Here is an 18,760-nt window from a genome sequence, read left to right on the forward strand (position 1 = left end):
TTAAAACACTTATTTTTAATGAAAATATCAGCATTACTGTGTTTTGCAAGGAAACGTCCTTTAAAACCATCTCCCAAAGTACTTCACACATCTCAGATTTCACCCATCCCCACACTAGCCAGGTAAGCAGAATCATAATCAGCTTCTGAACTGTCAAGAGAGCAGCTCCTGACCCTTGGCTGGCAACCACACCTGGATAGCCTGAGCATGAGCTGGTGACTGTATAGGCAAAACACATGCACAGGACACAGCCACAGCACTCCTACCAGCCTGGGGGGTGCTACAGCACCCTTTGGAAAGTAAAGTCAGTGCCCCAAGTATCAGAGATGACAGGGGTGCCAACCCTGGTACATTCAATAACCTAACAGCTTCAGAAATAAAATTTCAATTTGGCTAAGGGGTAGCACTCCAATTTTATCCTGCCTGCTCACTCATGAAGAGAAAGACTGCTTGTGTCAGAGTTCAGGCTGCAAGAGTAAGGTGTGCAAGCTGTCATTTCCTGTTAGCAGCATTTGGTGCTTTCTAAAAAAAACAAGGTTATGTAGCATATTACAGTATTAGTAGGAAGCTTCTGGAGCAGGTCTTGACTGCAATTTTTCCCTTGTCAGCAAGGAAATGCTAAAACACTTACTGTTTTAAGTTTACAATTTATATTCCTTTTATATGCAGAAATAAAAGGAAAATGGGCAACAGTGAGCTCTTACAAAGTGTTTTCATAAGCTGATAGCTAAGCATTAAGTAAAAGCATCACTGAAAAGAAAAATAAATTTATAAACCTGTACTACTCTGTTAGGATGTAACAACCCCTCTGCACACCCAGGCAAAGGATAAAGATTATATAAGCACCTGCTTCAAAAAAAACCCCTTGAGTCAGTAATTGAAGTTCTTCCTTTAACTATGACAAAAACCTCAGAGATAAGATTTGTTTGCATAACAGGCTTATCATGCAGCCTGTTTGCCATAAACAATAATGAACCTTTCTCTACCAGAGATATTGCCTAGCAATTGCATTAAGCAGCTTTCCTTTACCTTTTCCCCCAAATATAACTGAAGAGATCCTTACATAAACACTCCAAAACCGTACAAACTCTGTGCAGTCCTCAGTGACTCCAGAGATGTGCTTTCTCATACATAACAAAGATGGTAAATGCACTCCCATAGCCCCTCCAACAAGAGCCTAAATTTGATAAAAGATACAGAGAAACCCGAGATTGAAGCTTCTTTATCCAAAAGCCACAGAATCAGGGTCTTTAACGTTGGAAAAGACATCTTAAAGTTCCACCATTAACCAAACATGGCCAAGTACCATATCTACCTGCACTTTACTACTTCCAGGGATTCAGGACTTCAGGCAGTGGAGCTGGGCAGCCTGTTCCAATGCCTGACCAACTTTTCAGTGAAGAAATCTTCCCCAATATCTAATCAATACCTTCCCTGGCACAATTTGAGGCCACTTTCTCCTGCCCTGGCACTGGCTGCCTGGGAGAAAAGGTCAACCTTCACCGGGCTACCTCCTTTCAGGGAATTACTAGAACTTACCTGAGCATCCTCCTCTCCACACTAAACAACCACAGCTCCTTCAGCTGCTCCTCACAGGACTTGCATTCCGAACCCTTCACCAGCTCTGCTGCCTTTCTCTGGACTCACTCCAGCACCTCAGTGTCCTTCTTGCAGTGAGGGGCCCAGAACTGGACACAGGATTTGAGGTGCAGCCCCACAAGTGCCAAGCAAAGAGGCACAAACACTGACCTGGTCCTACTGACCACACTGTTGCTGATACGGGCGGGCCAGGATGCACTGGCTTTCTTGGGCACACCCTGGCTCACACTCAGCTGCTGTCAACCAGCACCTCCAGGTCCTCTTCCATCAGGCAACTTTTCAACCACTCTGCCCCTGGCTTGTAGCACTGCAGGGAGTTGTTGTGACCCAAGGGCAGGACCCAGCACTTGACCTTGTTGAACCTCATACAACTGACCTCAGCCCATGGATACAGCCTGTTGAGATTGCCCTGTGGAGCCTTCCTGCCTCCTTCCAGCAAATCAACAGCCCCACCCAACTTGGTATCATCGGTAAACTGACTGAGGGTGCACTCAAGACAGTCATCCAGATCACTGATAGAAATATTAAACAGGACTAGACCAAAGACTGAGCCCTGGGGACCCCACGAGTGACCAGATAGATGTGACTCTATTCACCACTCTCTGAGCCCGGCCACTCAGTCAGTTTACACAGAGCAAAAAGTACACCTGTTTGAGCAAAGTAAAGGGCCAAACTTCAGCCTCTAGACAGTAGAAATACACTAAAATCATCTATAATGACCAGCCAGATTGTTTCATGTACTGATCCTCTCTGCTATATTTGTTTGTGTGGGGATGGAGTTTATTTTCTTCATAGAAAGCCCAAGGGTGGTGTGCTCTGAATCTGTGACCGAAACAGTGTCAATAACACACCAATGTTTTAGCTATTGCTGAGCAATGATAACATTGAGGCCTTTTCTGCTCGTCAGACTGTCCTGCCAGTGAGGAGGCTGGTGGTGGGCAAGAGGCCAGAAGGGGACACAGCTGACACATCTGACCCCATCAGACCAAAGGAACATGGCATACAGCACTGTGCTCAGCAATAAAAACTGGAGTAAGAAGGAGAAAGAAACATTTAGAGTGAGTAACTCTATATACATAACTGTTACATATGATGGAACTGCTTTCCTGGAGAAGGCTGAACACCCACCTGCTGATACCAAGTAGTGAATGAATTCCTTATTTTGCCTTGCTTGTGGGCACAGCTTTTGCTTTACCTGACTTTATCTCCTGAGTTTTCTCAGTCTTACTCTTCTGAGTCTGCCACCCCACTGGCATCCACATCCACAAAATCCACTTCCACTGCAGACATTCATCTACATACTGTCTCACTTCCTCTTCAGGTTATGTAGAACAGATCAAGTAGATTTTTAGGATGCACCATTCATCTGTCTTACCTAGAGAGCTGATTGGCCCACCCTCAAACACTAATATACCACAGTTCTCAGGCACAGGAACAGCATACCTTGCAAATGCAACTCTGGTCTTGACCCCCAAGTTTACTGTAACAATACCATCAATCTTCAGAGGAGAACTTTTAGTGGAGCTCAGGGTACTAAATTAACAGAAGAAGGGGGAAAAAATAGGCTGAAGAGGACAAGCACAATCACACCTTTTCTCCACTTGACGCTCCAGTGTCACAGACACAAACCTTTCCTACAAATGCCCTGCACGTCAGGGTAGCTACACTCCAATACTGCACTCTGCCCAAGTCTCAGCAAATGGATCACACCTTGGAGGGCTTCAATACCCCTCCCTGAATCTAGGTTTGAGCCAATCCACACAAAAGAAGGTGTCTATGCTCTGAGATCAATCTTCTAAAGAGCAGGTGTTAACTTCTGTATTTCCTCAGTCAGTGAACAAAGGAACTATAATCTAGGCATAAACGGACTTCCTGAGGTCACTTAGATTAACTTCATATCTCAATCAGATCTAATCAGATCATGCTGCTTAGGGCTTTGTTCAGCTGTTTTGAACAACTCTAAGGCACACTTCACCAACTCTTTGAGGAAAACCACAGTCCAACATTTGAAAATTTTGTCATTTTTAACCACAAAGTAACTTATTTATATCCAATTCAAATGCATCATGCCACACATTCAAGGCTTAAATGTGCTTTGCATTTTTCTAAGGACATCTTCTTGCTTCCTAAAACTATGTTGGTCTCCTGCATGATGATACTAAATTAAATATAATTCAAACTAACACAGTTAAAACATTCCAGCATGACAGACAATCATCAATACTCAGACATCATTATATCAGCTACATGTGACTGAGAAAGGAAAGAACAAATTTACTTTTAAGTAGTGCTCTTCACAGCTGATTTAAATAGATTTGTTTTTCAAAAAAAATTGAGAGAAAGTTGGGAGGGTTTTTTGTGCAAGTTATTTTCCCAAAGTGATCTTCTGTATTTTGTGTAGAAAATAAGTTGTAGCTGTACAGTAATTTTCTTCAAAAATATCATTTTCTTCAGATGCCAGAAGAGAAATGGAATACAACACCAAAGCAGTAGCTGCATTCAGTCTGGAATACAGACTTGTGAGTATGAGTTCAAAGCAGGATTAAGGTTGCTTGAGAAGTTATCAATTCTCCAAATGTGCTCTCAAAACTTTGCAAGCCTCTCAGGCATGAGATCTTGGATCTGTTGTATTTTTCAAATTCTCACTTGAGACCGAAGACTTGACAAAATCCTTTTGTTCCATAAATACATTTTTGGGGTAACCTTTTTAAAGCAGGGACTCCATGAACACCCAGAAAGCTCCACAGAAATCACAGTGAAAAAGACAAGTATCAAGGGGTATTTAGAATCCATCACTTCTTTCAGAAATTGCTTGCTTTATGCTGCAGAACACCTAGAAAATTGAACCAAGGCTTCACAGTCTTTATTAAAAGACAAAGACTGAAAGTTACTTTGTACTTAGAACACACAAGAAGCCCTCAGCAGTTGTGGTGCACAAACCTTGTCTGGTCATCATGCACCCACCAAAGAGAAAATAAGATAAACACCCCTATGGGTCAAGATAAAGGCAGTTTAATAAAGAAAAGCAAAGACTGTAAGAAGTAAGAAGAAGCAGAAGAAAGAAGAAAAATATTCTCCTATCAGCAGGTGATATCCACTTCCTAGGAAGCAAGGTCTCAGTACACCCTAACAAAAAAACCCCTCCCCATTCCCCTGGAAGACAAACACCCTAACAAAAAAAACCCTCCCCATTCCCCTGCTTCCTCTTAGCTTTTACTTTGTCACTTGTTACAGCCTATCCCTTAGGTTTGTTTGGGTCAGCTGTCCTGGCTACGCTCCCTCACAAACTTTCACCCACCTCCAGCCCAGCGGCCTTTGGGGGGAGGCTGAAGAGACAGCCTTGATGCTGCACTTGCACTGCTCAGCTCCAGCTGAAACACTGGCGTGCCATCAACACCCCTCTAGAGCTGCAAAGCACAGCACCACGAGCGCTGCTACAGGAAGTTACCTCCCTCTCAGACAACCCCAGTACAGCAGCTCAATGCATTTAACATTGAGGATAACCCAGGTATCACTTGGCAATGAGAAAGCCCAAAAAGCCTGCACTGTGTCTTACTGACATGCCTCTTTGTTTTCACCCCTGCTGAAGTGCTCAAGCATACTTCCTCTGAAGATCTAAAGGGTGCACACAAGGTATGTCATTTGCCATGTTTAAAGGCATATTTCTGTCATTCTCCAGATAACAGGCAACTGAACAAATATCCCATCTATATAAACCTTAATGGGAGAATCAGTCCTTATATTATAAAAGCATCATTACTTATCAATACATTGGTTGCTTCTATAAATTGTTATGAATGACAAATTTAAACCCAAATGACTTCAGCACACATTGCCACATTGCCAGGAGCTTATTTCAAATAATCATCCATTCCAGACTGTCCCTCATTGCCATGTTTTGAATCCACCTGGAAGTTCAGCTGCATTCAAAAATACCAGGTTACACAATTAATCACTTCCATTGTCTTTTGCACAATTTCTTATATGACTACTACTGCCTTTAATCCTACCAATGAAGTCCTGTACTATGAAACTTTATTCATTTGCATTCAAAGACTTCAGTAAAAATACACTAGATTCTTGTATAGCAATCAATAGCTGAATGTGGAATATTGCATTTTTTTTCTCATCCATACAAGAGAGAAAGTTACCTACTCCATTTTTTTTCTTCTTTTTTAAACAAAAATCATAGCCTGACAAAGCTTTTAGAGAAAGAACTGCTCCTTCACCAAAACATACCTGCAAAGTCAGCTGCTTGGCAACATTTCCTCCAACTATCACACATGGCTGTCCACAGCTCCACTCTGGCAGGCACTGAGCTACAGTCTCTACCTCTTTTGCCTCCATCATCTATCAGAAACAAACACCTTTCCTGAAGAGAGGAAAGGGGCAATTGACAGTTTAAGACTCCTGAGACAGGCAGAACACAAAAACCACACAGATGAGCTTCCCCCATGAAACTTGTCACGAACTCCATAAGCTACAACATCAGCACTCTATATCCACATCTACCACAGACTTGCAGCAAAAGGATGTTCTCTGTTCCTCCAAGCTCCTCCTCCTCTTCAGATCATAACCTCAAAGCAGAAAAGCATCTGGCTTCTCTGGTCAGAGGAAGACAAATCTCATCAGTATTTTGGATAAGCAGGAAACAAGGCAGGAACCCAGGTTCTCTTCATTGGGTTGTTTCATAGCACTGGGCAGGAGTTCCTTGAGAATATGTTCTCAGACATACAAGTTTATCATGTAATAGAAGCCAAAAGTGATCAAGACAAGACAGTGGATGATAAGCAGGTGTTAACAGTATATCACATAATCAGAGTCTAATGTAAATGATGAATATATATAGGTATCTATGGGGTTCGGCTGTGTGTCTCTGCTCCCACACATGCTTAGGATGGTTCTTGCTCGCTGGGCCTCAAAAGATGAGTCTGGACGCTAGGTTTTTTCGGTCTTCAGAATTGTTTATTGTTTCTTATCTACAAAGTCCCTTCTCTGCCTGAAGGATCTGACCAGCACGGCAGCCAAAGGCACTCTGCCCACCCCCAAGGCGGCCGCATCTTTTATAACAAAAACTACGTATATCATATTTACTTTTTATCCCCAATACCTATCACCCTCGTCACCAAGTACACCCTCACCCTAGACCAATCCACAAATGCCAACACCACAACAGAAGATGGAAGACAAGAAGAAGAAAGAAGAGCCTGGTGGCATGCCCTGATTCCTCCATCTTGTCTCCACAACCCCCCTGTACCAAAACCCCAAAATCTGTGATTTACCCTATAATGATGTCTTCCCTTCACCATTCACACCCGAGTGATTTTCACAGGTTCCATCTCCTCATACATCGGTGGCACATCCCTAGATGGATCAAAATCAAGCCACCAAGTGCTTTTGGCAACATTCCAAGACTCCCGAGCGCCCCCCTCCCCTTCCCCCCCCCTCCCCCAAAGGATTCTCTTGGTAGCTCTGGACATCAGGAGTGATGTGCTGAGCTCCCACAGGTATCCATTCAAATTTTAAACTTGCCAAGTTATCCCTAAGACAATAAAGCAGTTTTGTTTGAATGGATTTTTGTGAAGCCATTCAAGAGAAAAATGTTAAGAGAACTAATATTGCTCAAGCTCTCAAACCTTAATCAAGTAAGAGGCCAGAATGGAAAAAAACAGGAATCCGTAGTATCTTTCGTAGATCTGTAGAATCTTTTTTGCCCCGGTCTTCCAGAGGAAATCGTTGTCAGTCATAACAGGGAGTTCAAACCAGTAGCTTTAAGATCCAGGCAAATTTCTGACACAAGGGATACTAGCTCTAAGCAGCTAGTATCCCTTGGTCTCTTGCATGATAATACTAACTACAGAGCAGTTAAAGTTGTGAAGTTTTTGTCCTAGCTAGACTTAAACATTTCAGTCAAACACAATATATGAGTAATCTTTTTACCATATCATTTCAATTTGCTTTAAATGGCTAGATTTGGTCCTTTTTGTCTCTGGATGCACAAACAACAGCAAGATTTCTGTATTTCTTGCAAACTCAAAGCTCTATTACAGTCTGTACTTACTAATGTTTAATCACTTCTCATAAAAGACTTCAACTTTAAACAAAGAATCTGCTTTGAATTGACCTAGACTGATACTTGCTTACTGGGGAGAAAGGAAAAAAATTACATGCAGTGGGTATCTGCAGTGGGACTCCATATCAGCTTGTAAGTGATACAACAACTGAAATGGATCTGAAGTAGCAGAGACTGGAAGGTACCCTAGAAGATCAGCTAGTACAAGCCCTGGTGTTCAGAGCACAGAGAACACAGCAGGTTGCTTAGGGCTGTTCCCAGTCATGGTTTTTAGGGCTACCACATTGCACGCTCCACAGCCTCTCCAGGTAACCTGATCCTGTTCAGTCTTTCCTGGAGAAAAAAACAAAACCAGAGACAAATACACAAAAAAAACCCCCAAAAACCAGAACAAAAAAAAAAAATCAAACAAAAAAACCAAACCAACCAAACAAACAAAAGCCCCCCCCCCAAAAGCCCCAAACAAAACAAACAAAAAAACCAACACCAAAACCCCAAACAAATCCAAACAAAACAACAACAACGAAACCTTATCTTTTAGTGGAACTTCCTGTGTTTTAATTTGCATTCACTGCCTTTTGGTCCTATTACTAAATATCACAGACAAGTCTGCCCCCATCATCCATGCTTTCTGTCACCAGGTATTTATTATACACAAGCATAAGAACCCCCCAGCAGTCTTCTCTCCTCCAGGTTAAGCAAACTCAGTGCTCTCAGCCTCTACCTGACTGTATGGCACACGGCCCTTCCCCTTCATGCCACTTTGCTAGACTTGCTCCAGTCTGTCCCTGATTCTTTCTGGAGCCCAGAACAGGACAGCATTACAGATGTAGTCTCATCAGTGCTGAGGAAAGGATCTCCTGCCCCCACACACTGACCACTCTCTTCTGGAAATTCAGACCAAGATGTTGTTTGCCTTCTTTGTGGCAAGGGTGCATTACTGATGCATGACCAATTTTTGACCCACAGCATCTCTTTTCCACTGCCCTCCCTAGGGACAGAGCTTTGCATTTCCCTTTGTTGAACTTCTTAACATTCCGGTTGGCTCATTTCTTCCACTTGTTCTCTTGCCTGCTCCTGAGTAGCAGCACATCCATCTGGTTTATCAACCACTCCTCCCAGCTTTGCATCCCATCAAGTTTGCAAAGGGAGGGGTCTATCCAGTCACACAGGTTATTAAAGAGGATGTTAAACAGTGCTGGCCTCAACAACAATCGCTGTGCTACACCAAAAGGGACTGGCCTCCTATTGACCTTTAGGATGTTGAACACCACCCTGAGCCTGGCATTTTAGCCTCTAAGCTATTTTCAATCCACCTCACTGTGTCTTCATCCAGAAAGCATTTCATCAACTTACCAAAGGAGAAGTTACAAGGCAGTTTCCAAAGCCCCATGAAAGGTCAAAGTAAGAAAACACCCATTGTTTTCATCCACCAAGCCGGTCATCTTGCTTGGTTCAGTGTGGAAGGCTGTTACCAGGTTGGTCACACGTTACAGCCCCTTGATTAATCCATACCAACTGCTGCCCATCATTTTTCTTCATGTGTTTTCAGAATTATTTGGTCTGTCACTTTTCCAGGAGCAAAGGCAAAGCTGTCTGGCTTGCAGTTTCCTAGACATTCCTTCTTGCCCTCTTCAGAGATAGTAAGGACATTCGCTTGAGTTCAGCCTGCAAAACCCATCCCCCCAGTCACCATGACCTTAGTTAATGACAGTCACCACAAAATTACCTTGGCCACCCCATCTCGCTCCTGGCTGCATCCTATTAGAGCCCACAGACTTGTGTACAGTGATCCCAAACCTGATCCTTCTCTACTAACTGAGAGTACACTTTCCTTGCCAAGAATTGCTGAAAACAAGTCTAACTAGTAAAGAACAAAGTGAAGAAGACATTGAATGTCTCAGTTGTTTCCACATCCCTTATGAGCAATTCCCCTCCCCATTCAGCAGCAGGCCTACATTTTCTCTATTCTTTTTTCAGCTAATTATCTGTAAATGCCTCCCTTGTTGCCATTCACATATACCTTGTAAGATTAAACTCCACGTGGACACTGGCTTTCTGACCTAGACGCATTTGTGTGCTTGGATGATGTCTCCAGGCTCTCCCTGAGCCAATACGTTTCTGCTTCCACCTGTTATATATGCTTCCTTTTTGTGACTGAGCTTTTTCAGAAGCTCCTCATTCGTTCAAGCAGGACCTCTGGTGCCTCTGTACCATCTCCTATTCAGTGCAATATGCCACACCAGAGTTTAAAGAAGTAGTCAACCAGCTTTCCTGGCTCTCTCTGCTCAAACCATCTTCAAACGATTCTTCCAAGAAGATCCTTGAACAGAAGAAAATCTTCCTTTCTGAAGACTATGGTTGTAATCCTACTCTTTGCTTTGCTGTCTCCAGTTCAGATCCTGAACTCTTCTACCTCATGACCACCGCAGCCAAGACTACTCCTAACTTTTGCATCCTCAACCTGTCATTGCTTATTTGCAAGCACTTGTACTGAGGTATGGGCACCAATGTATGCCAGAAGCTTCCTTGATTCCCTTCTGTGCTTTCTCCCCAGAAAATAAGGGTGGTCCAAGCACCCTATTAGCAAGAAGGCCTGTGAACATTAGGCTTGAGTTGTCTGAGGAAATCCTTATTATTACTCTTGATCCACAAGCTTTCAACTGGCTCACCCATCTCCAGGTAAAGCTACAGGCAGCCCCACTGCTCTCACAGCAACTCCCCTTTACCACCATCCCAGCCTGCCCTTCCTTAAGCACCTGTACTTACTCATTGCAGTCCTCCAGCTGTGAGCTATCCCACTCAGCAATGTCAATAAAAATCACAGCTCAATTTCTAACTCATTTCACTCTGCCATAATATCTGAAAACAACTTGCTGACAGTACAGTGAGGACAGATTTAACTAGTCACGGGTTCATCAGCCTAACTCTTCAGAACCACCTTAACAGGAAAATAAGAGATCACTGAACAACTTTGCCTGTTCACAAGGCAAAATCATTATGTCTAGGAGAATTTAGCTGGGGCCACAAGAGACACTGTGAAGCACCAGAGTTCTTAAAGTAAAGCTGAATCATGCTCAAATGAATCTTATGAAGCCAGTCCAAGACAATGTGACACCTGAGCTAAATCAACTGCTGACTACTCCCTGAGTAATGTCTGATAATTGACTCTCTTAAATCCTATAGGATGCATGCATTAATGAGGGAGTCAATTTTCCAGGAAAGGGTATCTCCCTAAAAGTCTGCTTATCACATAGATGTATCTAATTGCAGCCCGTATCATGTACAAGGACATGATACAAGCTGCAGCACAGTTGCTCTTTCTTTTTCATAGCATTCCAATCAAAGATGGAAGACAGCATCGTTTCATTCCGCAAAAGGAAACTGAGGAACAAAGCAAAGACCAAGTGTACAAACAGCATCCTGCAGCAGCAGCTTTTTCACATCACTGAAGGGTGGCAGAACTGCAGCTTCAGGACCACTTGAAGACACACACCTGTAGCCTTGACCAAAAGAACTGGGGTGTTTTGCACTTTAAAAAGGCAAGAGCATGATCTCATCAATAGTAATAATTACTTTTCAGGAAATGTCCCATCCTTATGGTCCACATAACAGAAACAGCTTAGACTGCCAATAACTTCTGAACATAGGCAGCAAACTAAGCACATAAGGATTTCTCCATCTGTATAATACACCTCAGAGAATCTCGAGATTTGCAACATAATAAAAAAATAAAAATAAGTCCCACAAATATTTCTATTAGTAGTCACAGAAAAAATTAGGTTGAAAGGGATCTCCGGAGGTCACCTAGTCTGGCCTATTGACAAAGCAATGCTAAGTTCAAAGTTAAATCATGCTGCTTTGGGTCTCACACAGTCAAATTAAATTAAGTCCTGAAGAATAGAGATTGCATCCATTTCGGGAAAAAAGCCTTCAACTTTGCAAATAATCCAGTGCTATTACCAGCTAAATGGATTTCCTGTAATTTATTTGAAAATATTTTTCTGCACTGTAAGAGTCAGGAGATGGAAACAACATCCTTCCTTACAGGGGCCACTAGTGTCACCCAACACTGCAACACCCCATTCAGAAGTCCTAAGCTAAGGCTGCCATACTTTTTTCCCACCAAATGAGGTGTCTTAAGGGCTCCTTTCTTCGGGGAGACAATTATCCTTCTCAGGGCTGCAAGAGCAACTAATTCCTAAGCTTCTGTCTCATCCAACCAGTGTCAGCAACAGGTAAGAGCACAAAGAATGAGAGTATTGAAGCAGTTTTATTTTGTAGCAGGAAATTAGAAAAAAATCCTGGTTATACAGCCCCAAGAGAGACTAAAGTGAGTTTCTGGTCCCTAAGGGTCTCTGAAGGCACTGTCTTTGACAAAAAGGCCCCAGAAAACTAGCAGCTAAGTACCAGATTATCACTAGGCCTTCCAGTGATACAGTTCCTTACTATTATTTGAGCTCAAGATATATAATTTCATTTGCTAAGCTTAAGTAAGAACAACCCTGAATCAAAATGCTTTGCCTTCATTATTCCTTATGGAAGGATACTGCAAAGCCCCACTGGAGAGCCAGAGGCCTCCAGTTATATCTGTCAATTCATATTCCAGCCTGTTACACTCACATGATCTTTTCCAAGCTTATCTCACAGAAGCAACGTGAACCCTGCAACAAAAACACACAAAGAAACACCTGCAATTTCTTGATCCAAGTGACCTGCAGTAACATGTGATATTTGCAACAACTGGTACAGAATATCCACAGAGCACAATCAGCTAGCAGTAAGCTAGTACTTTGTGTCTGAACTTCAGTATAGGGCTAGAAGTTGCACCGGAAATGATATGTGAAACTAACCTCCAGCATAATCCATCTGTGTTCTATTCCCCTAGTGTACTCTTAGGGGCTTCTCCACCTGAGGAAGAAGACAGGAGATTTTCACCTGAGGAGGTACAGCAGCCAGTGCCTTGCCCTAGTGTGAGCTCTGTCAACGAGCTGTCACAAAGCTTTCTAACAGGGAGGCAAAAGCTGATGCTTTGCACAGGCTGAGGGCAGCGAGCTGTAAGAGCTATCCATCTGCTTGAGAAAGAAGTACACTATCTATTAAAGTATACAGGCAAAATCAAGACACTCAAAAGACCAGACATCAAACAAGCAAACAGCAAGGCAGCTTCCCAAAAAGTGATGATCATACACAAATATTTAAATTGGTCTCCTAACCATAGAAGAGATCAAATGCAAGACTTGAATGTCTACACAGAGGAGTCTGAACAGCTGTAAACATATCTGGGATACTCCAGATTTCTTTCCATGGCTAGTATGCCCACTTAAACTATATTTCTTTTCTCCTTCACTGCTAAGAGACACCATGCTTGGGATTGGTTAGTTGTTGGGGAAGTTAAAGTTCTAGCTACACAAATGTTAGTACCACAATCTTTCCTGTTGAGCCTCTCTCCACACTCCCAAGTGCCTGTACCTGCCACTCTTCAGACAGAAGGCCAAGTCTTCAATCACACACAGATATTCAATAACTGTATAGTACTACTATAAATAGTGAAAACTATTCTCATTAATATTATAACCAAAGTAAACCAATTTTAATCTGGTTGAACAAGCAACAGTGTCAATGTGCTTCTTTGTACTACGATTTTGGTAACTGATAATTTAAACAGACTTCAAGCACTATCAGGCATGAAGTAAGTAAACATTAAAAAACCAAACAAAAAAAACCCAAAACCCAAAACAACAACAAAAAGAACCCACAAAAAAACCCAAGCCCCAAAAACAAAACAAAACAAAAAAAACCCCAGAACACTTCCTCTGATACAGAAATTTATTCACTTTTTCTGAAGGCCCAAAACATCTACAGTTGTTTACACTAAGGTCTGCAAGTTTCCAATTATGTTATTTTAACTTGATTACAGTTTTAAAAAAATCTAAAGCAGTTGACAGCTCAGGTAATTGCGTTCTTGATAGGGAGACGAATTTACAGACTTCAGTACTCAATCCATTGGTATTAAAGACAGCAATTAAATACAAGCACAGCAGACAGAAAAGGTATGTCAGAGAACATTCACATTGTTTTTTCTTAGAAGGGCACAAGATATCCAGCAGAATTGAAGGACTGTCCATCTAAGCAAGCAAGCCTGTAAACTGAAGGCCATCAGTCTTGGTCTAGTGCAACTGCCTCTGTAAATGGGGAGCATAAGACTGATTACTGTTCTTAATCATGTTTGAAACTAATCTCTTTTTGTGCTTCATCACACACTTCAACTTCTAAGTACTTGACTCAGTATTTAATATCAGCATCCTAACAACACCAGCCTTGCTGTCAAGCAAAAAGAACACAAGACTAGAAGATTTCTAGCACGTTATAAGCAGGTACTAACTATACAGAAATAGCAAATTATAGCCCCTATAGTCAAAGGGTCCCTGACTGATTTTAACAGTTTGAGGTTTTTTTATTTTGGCTTCATTTGACAGATTTCTAAGAGGTATTATTGCTTAAGGGATTCAAATAACAATTTAAAAAATGTATTACCCTCCCTCCACAATGAAAATTTAGAAAAAAAATCAAATGCTTTACAACAGCTTTCAGCATAATTTACATACCTGATACAGCTTCTACATCCTTCAAATTCCTGCCACCTTTACTTAGTTATACAAACAAAAGGATCACAAAGGAATTTCAGTTGTCTCTCTCTCAAAACTTCAGGGTGGCTTAAGCTACTGTCAACATACCCTACTATTTCCTACAAGTATCAGAAACAGTGGTGTAACTTCTTCCTAGTAAAATAACTCTGGGGAGACATCAACTGCCTTATGCAGACAGCTGTTCAGATAGGGATGTAAAGAACAGACAGTACACAGACAAGAACTGCCTTGTCAAATGTCATCCCAGCCTCCTCACTCTTTCAAAAGTCTCAGTGATTGCAAAGACAGTTCCAGAACCTTTAATTTTCAGGCTTCTTCCCCACAGAAGTAGCATCTCATTTTTCTGACAGCTGCAAGATTTACAATTTGAAGGCGACATATGGCAACTACCGTATGGCCCTACAACAGGTAGTTTCCAACACATTTTAGCAGCAACAGTCAGATTCATAGCAGCTATTTAAACAGGCAAAAGTCAAATACAGAATAAAAATCACTTCCAGAAACTGTTGCCAGGGTCAGCAATCCTAATTATTACTTAATGCTACTCTAGCAGATGTGTTCTCAGCTGTATTCTTCACCTTACAAAGACATTCAATGTATCTGCATACCTCACACTTGAAGAAGCAGACCACAAATCAAAGGACAGGTTTGTTCTTGATACAAGACCACTGCTAATGACAGGAAGAATATTTTGAGGATGACCAAGAAATAGCTTTTTCCAATTCTTACACAAGCATACAATAAATACTGGAAAGGTGGATGCTTCAAACTTCCTTGCAGGCAATGCATATGGCAGTCCTAAATGGCAAGGAAAGCTAAGTCAGTAACTTAGGAGTGATAGGATGGTAGTGAGATCCTGTGTCACCTTTCTGATGCAAGAAGTAAAAGCCAGCAGAAAAGCCTTATTGATATGAAGGAAGAGTTCAACAGTAGCATTACAGCAGATGCAATGAAAGTAACGGGTGGCAAATACGCTAATAGGACCACATATACATTTTTTAGGGTCAAAAGGATATTTGTAAGATTTTAAATTATGTGTAGCTACTTAAGAATTCCCAGAGCCTCAAAAAATAGCAGTTAGATATACAAGTATAATCTGCAAGATTTCTACAACCTTTGGATCTGACTATCTGAAAAGAACCCCAGGGTAAATATAATACTTCAGGTTTAAGAGATACTATAATATCTAGGGTGAGAGAAAGGAATTAGTTTCAGGTAAGTGCCCAAGCTGAACTGACAGCTGTCTGAAAGACCATACTGAAACCATGTTTTTATGTACTGACAGAATAAGATCCAAGACAACTGCAACTCAGTTAAAACAAATGGAGTTAATCATGAAGATGTTACCCCACAATTAAGTGAACAGAAAAAGAAACAAAACACAGAACTTGGAGGCGCCTACTGAGCAACAGAAAGAAGGACAGACAAAGGAGCAAAGCTCACACAAGAGAGGAAAGTAACAGAAACTAAAGCGGACAACACTGCAAAGAGAAAAAGAATACATTACATTAAGAAAACGAAAGACATGCCAAACTAGGACTGACACAAGAAGTCCTTCACACTTTGTCATGTTACTGACAAATGGCTTCATGTTAATTTCTGCAGAATCCAGGAGCAAGAGGCTCTCCAGTGGAACTGACCATAGGGAACGCCAGACTAATAACAAACAGGACTAGAGATGAAAGGGATGCTGTTAGTGTTGCAAGAGGTGAAGGAGATCTCACAGGCTGGGGAATGCCAGACAGCTGGCAGGCTCCGGTTAGCTAACAGAGCCACGTTAATAGCTGCTGCCTCAGACAGCTCTGCATTCCAGGACTAGCAAAACTACAGCTTCGCCAGACAGCAGCAAGCCATGAGCACTCATACACCATGGATTAAACATGAAATACATTAGGAAAAAACAGCTGGCTGCAGCCTTTAAGCAAGAGTTCAACAGTGGCATTGCATGCTCATGATAAGCTTGATTTTCAACTTTTTTTCTGAGCTGTCTTCTGGAGATATAGGGAAATCCAGACTTCAGGGTATAGTGGAAGCATCTCAACATTGTTCACACAAACCTCCTTACCAGAGGAAGTTTCCTAAACTTCAAGTAAGAAATCTCCACAAACTTTGTATATATGGCCACATCTCAGCCAAGTGCCTTTAGAAGAGCTGCAACTAAAGCAAGTTTATCATTCCACACTCTTCCTTCCAACTATTAAAAAACCCCAAACATACACAGTACAGGTAAAGTCAGTGCTACAAAGCTAGTATGATACAAGATTTAAAACAAAAATTGCTACAAGAGGATGAAGCAAATGCAAATTAAACTTGAAGGAAAGAACAGAATAAATAAAAAAGGAACTGCCAAACCACAAGTCCCTCACATTGCATCACCCAGTATTTTCATGCCAGCTTTCCTGGAGACAGGGTGAAAGCAAGCCATGCTTCTGGGATACAGAGAGACAGCAAAAGAGAAATTCAAAAAAGAGAAAAACAAGAAGCTTTCAAAAGTGCCATCAGATTTTAGTAGGCACCTAAGCAAAATAGTTTACTAGAAATTTGAAAACTGAATGAACATGTACTAGCAGAAGACAGCCTGGTCAAGATATTGGTAGGTCCTCCAGAACCTGAACAAGAAAAAAAACCCAAATTCAAGATACACCAAAGATTGATCTTATGAAATAAAGCACCAAAGAAAAGAACAGTGAATAAAACCACTTATTAACACAAATATAAGGAAAAGGAAGCTGAAAGTGTCAGCACTGCTGAACTGAAAGGGAAAAAGATACCAGGCTCTGTGGGTTACAGAGACATGCAAACATTTTAACTAAGCAAGAGTTAGAAAGAGAAAACTGAGAAGACAGGTTAAATAATTAGAGAATTCTGGATTCCAATCTCGAGCAACACAGCCCTCAGGCCGATGCTACAGAACAACTTACATGTGGAATTCCATCAGCAAGCAACACCAAGAAGCATTCAGCACAGAAATACAAACTGCCAATAATAGATAAAACATATAAATGTGCTTTTTCCACAAAGTCACTGGTTACAAAGAGACATTTATATGGTAACCAGCTGCCAGGGGGCAAGAGGAGCTGTGTTAGTAAATGGCTAGGCAGAGTTATTTACAAAATATAAAGACCCATTATCTTTGGTGTAATCCATATAATCTACTTCTAAGAGTCTGTATTAGGACAGTCTTCTCTCTGATTGTGCATGGCATGACTTGAGTGCACAGTGAAAACCAGTAGCACAGATGGGAAGAAAATTTACAAACACAGCGCCATTTCTGGTTGCTCAAATGAAGCTCACTCACACTTCACCTCCACTTTATGTGGAGAAGGACTGAACAAGGCAGCTCTGGCATTAATCATACACTGTGAACTCCCAATTGTTATTCAGGAAGCATTAGACTTAATAACTTACTGTGCAGCTACCTTACCTAGAATAACATCATAATAAATTGACTCTAGATCAAAGAGGGATGTGCTACAATTTTCCATTTAAAAGCCACAGAACCCAAGGTAAATACAACCGCAAACATATATCTACTTTTGTGCAGGGGAAAAAAAAATAAAGCACTGTAAGATTTGCCAGTGATATAATCTTTAAAATTCCATTCATCACAAAAGCCACATCTGTGACACATTTAACCAGACTCAGACACCCAGATTCACAGAGTCTGGCATTCTGACTGAGTCAGCAAGGCAGGGTATATTGTTTTGGACACCCCACATTTAACTCATCTGGCATCTACCCCTGGCATCGGCCAGCCCCTCCCCGAAGGCCACAGCCCGCTCCAGATCGATACCTGGCAGCGCAGGAAGCGGACGCGGCCGTGAAACTTCAGGAAAGGGCTGGGCCAGTCATTGCATAAAGCCGGGCTGGGGGTTCCTCGCTGGAGGACGAGGCGGCTGCAGCCCAGCCCAGGGAAGAGCGGAGCGCGGCTCACACGGAAAGGTCAGGCTGTCTGTCTGTCTGCCCGCCCCGCCGCTGTCCCCGAGCCCGACCCCGCTGCTGCCGCCCCCGGGCCCGCTGTCGGGAGGAGCCGCCCGGCGGTCCCGCCGTCCCTGCGGACGTGGTGCGGCCCCGAGCCGGGCCCCGCGGCCGCCCCGAGCCGGGACCCGCCGGGGCTGTGCCGCGCCCGGGCCGGGCCCCGCGCCCCCCGCCCCGCGCACCTTTGGCCTCGCAGTCGGCGCAGTACTTGTTGTCCTCCTCCCGCAGGAGCTTGGCCAGGATGGCCTGGTGCTGCTCGTTCTGCTTCTGCGCCTTCTCCCGGCAGGAGCGGGTGGCCATGGCGGGGCTGGAGCGGGGCCGGGAACGCTCCTGCCCTGGCGCGGCCACGGGAACCGGCGGCCGCGAGCGCCGACTTCCTCAACCGGAACTACTTGCGGACGCGGACGCCTCCGCCTCCCTCCCCGCCCGCTACCGGGAGGGCGCGCGCGCACACGCCCAC

The 18,760-nt window shown here is 42.8% G+C and overlaps 1 protein-coding gene and 1 long non-coding RNA gene across 4 annotated transcripts in view; one reads left to right on the top strand and one right to left on the bottom strand.

The window, feature by feature from the left end:
- The window catches only part of SMAP1 (small ArfGAP 1), a 90,759-nt gene extending 72,101 nt beyond the window's left edge, over positions 1 to 18,658 (bottom strand). Inside the window, exon 1 of one of the 3 annotated variants that reach the window (XM_059842643.1) lies at positions 18,483 to 18,658. In XM_059842643.1, the coding sequence (XP_059698626.1) occupies positions 18,483 to 18,600 (118 nt within the window). In that variant the 5' untranslated portion in view covers positions 18,601 to 18,658. The remainder of the gene's footprint in view (positions 1 to 18,482) is intronic. The other 2 variants (XM_059842645.1, XM_059842644.1) reach the window with 2 other exon arrangements.
- LOC132325390 (uncharacterized) overlaps positions 18,116 to 18,760 on the top strand; it is a 31,938-nt gene continuing 31,293 nt past the window's right edge. Inside the window, exon 1 of the long non-coding RNA XR_009485931.1 lies at positions 18,116 to 18,264. This is a non-coding gene — a long non-coding RNA (uncharacterized LOC132325390). The remainder of the gene's footprint in view (positions 18,265 to 18,760) is intronic.

Source organism: Haemorhous mexicanus, chromosome 3 (assembly GCF_027477595.1).
Source record: "Haemorhous mexicanus isolate bHaeMex1 chromosome 3, bHaeMex1.pri, whole genome shotgun sequence".
NCBI lineage: Eukaryota > Metazoa > Chordata > Aves > Passeriformes > Fringillidae > Haemorhous > Haemorhous mexicanus.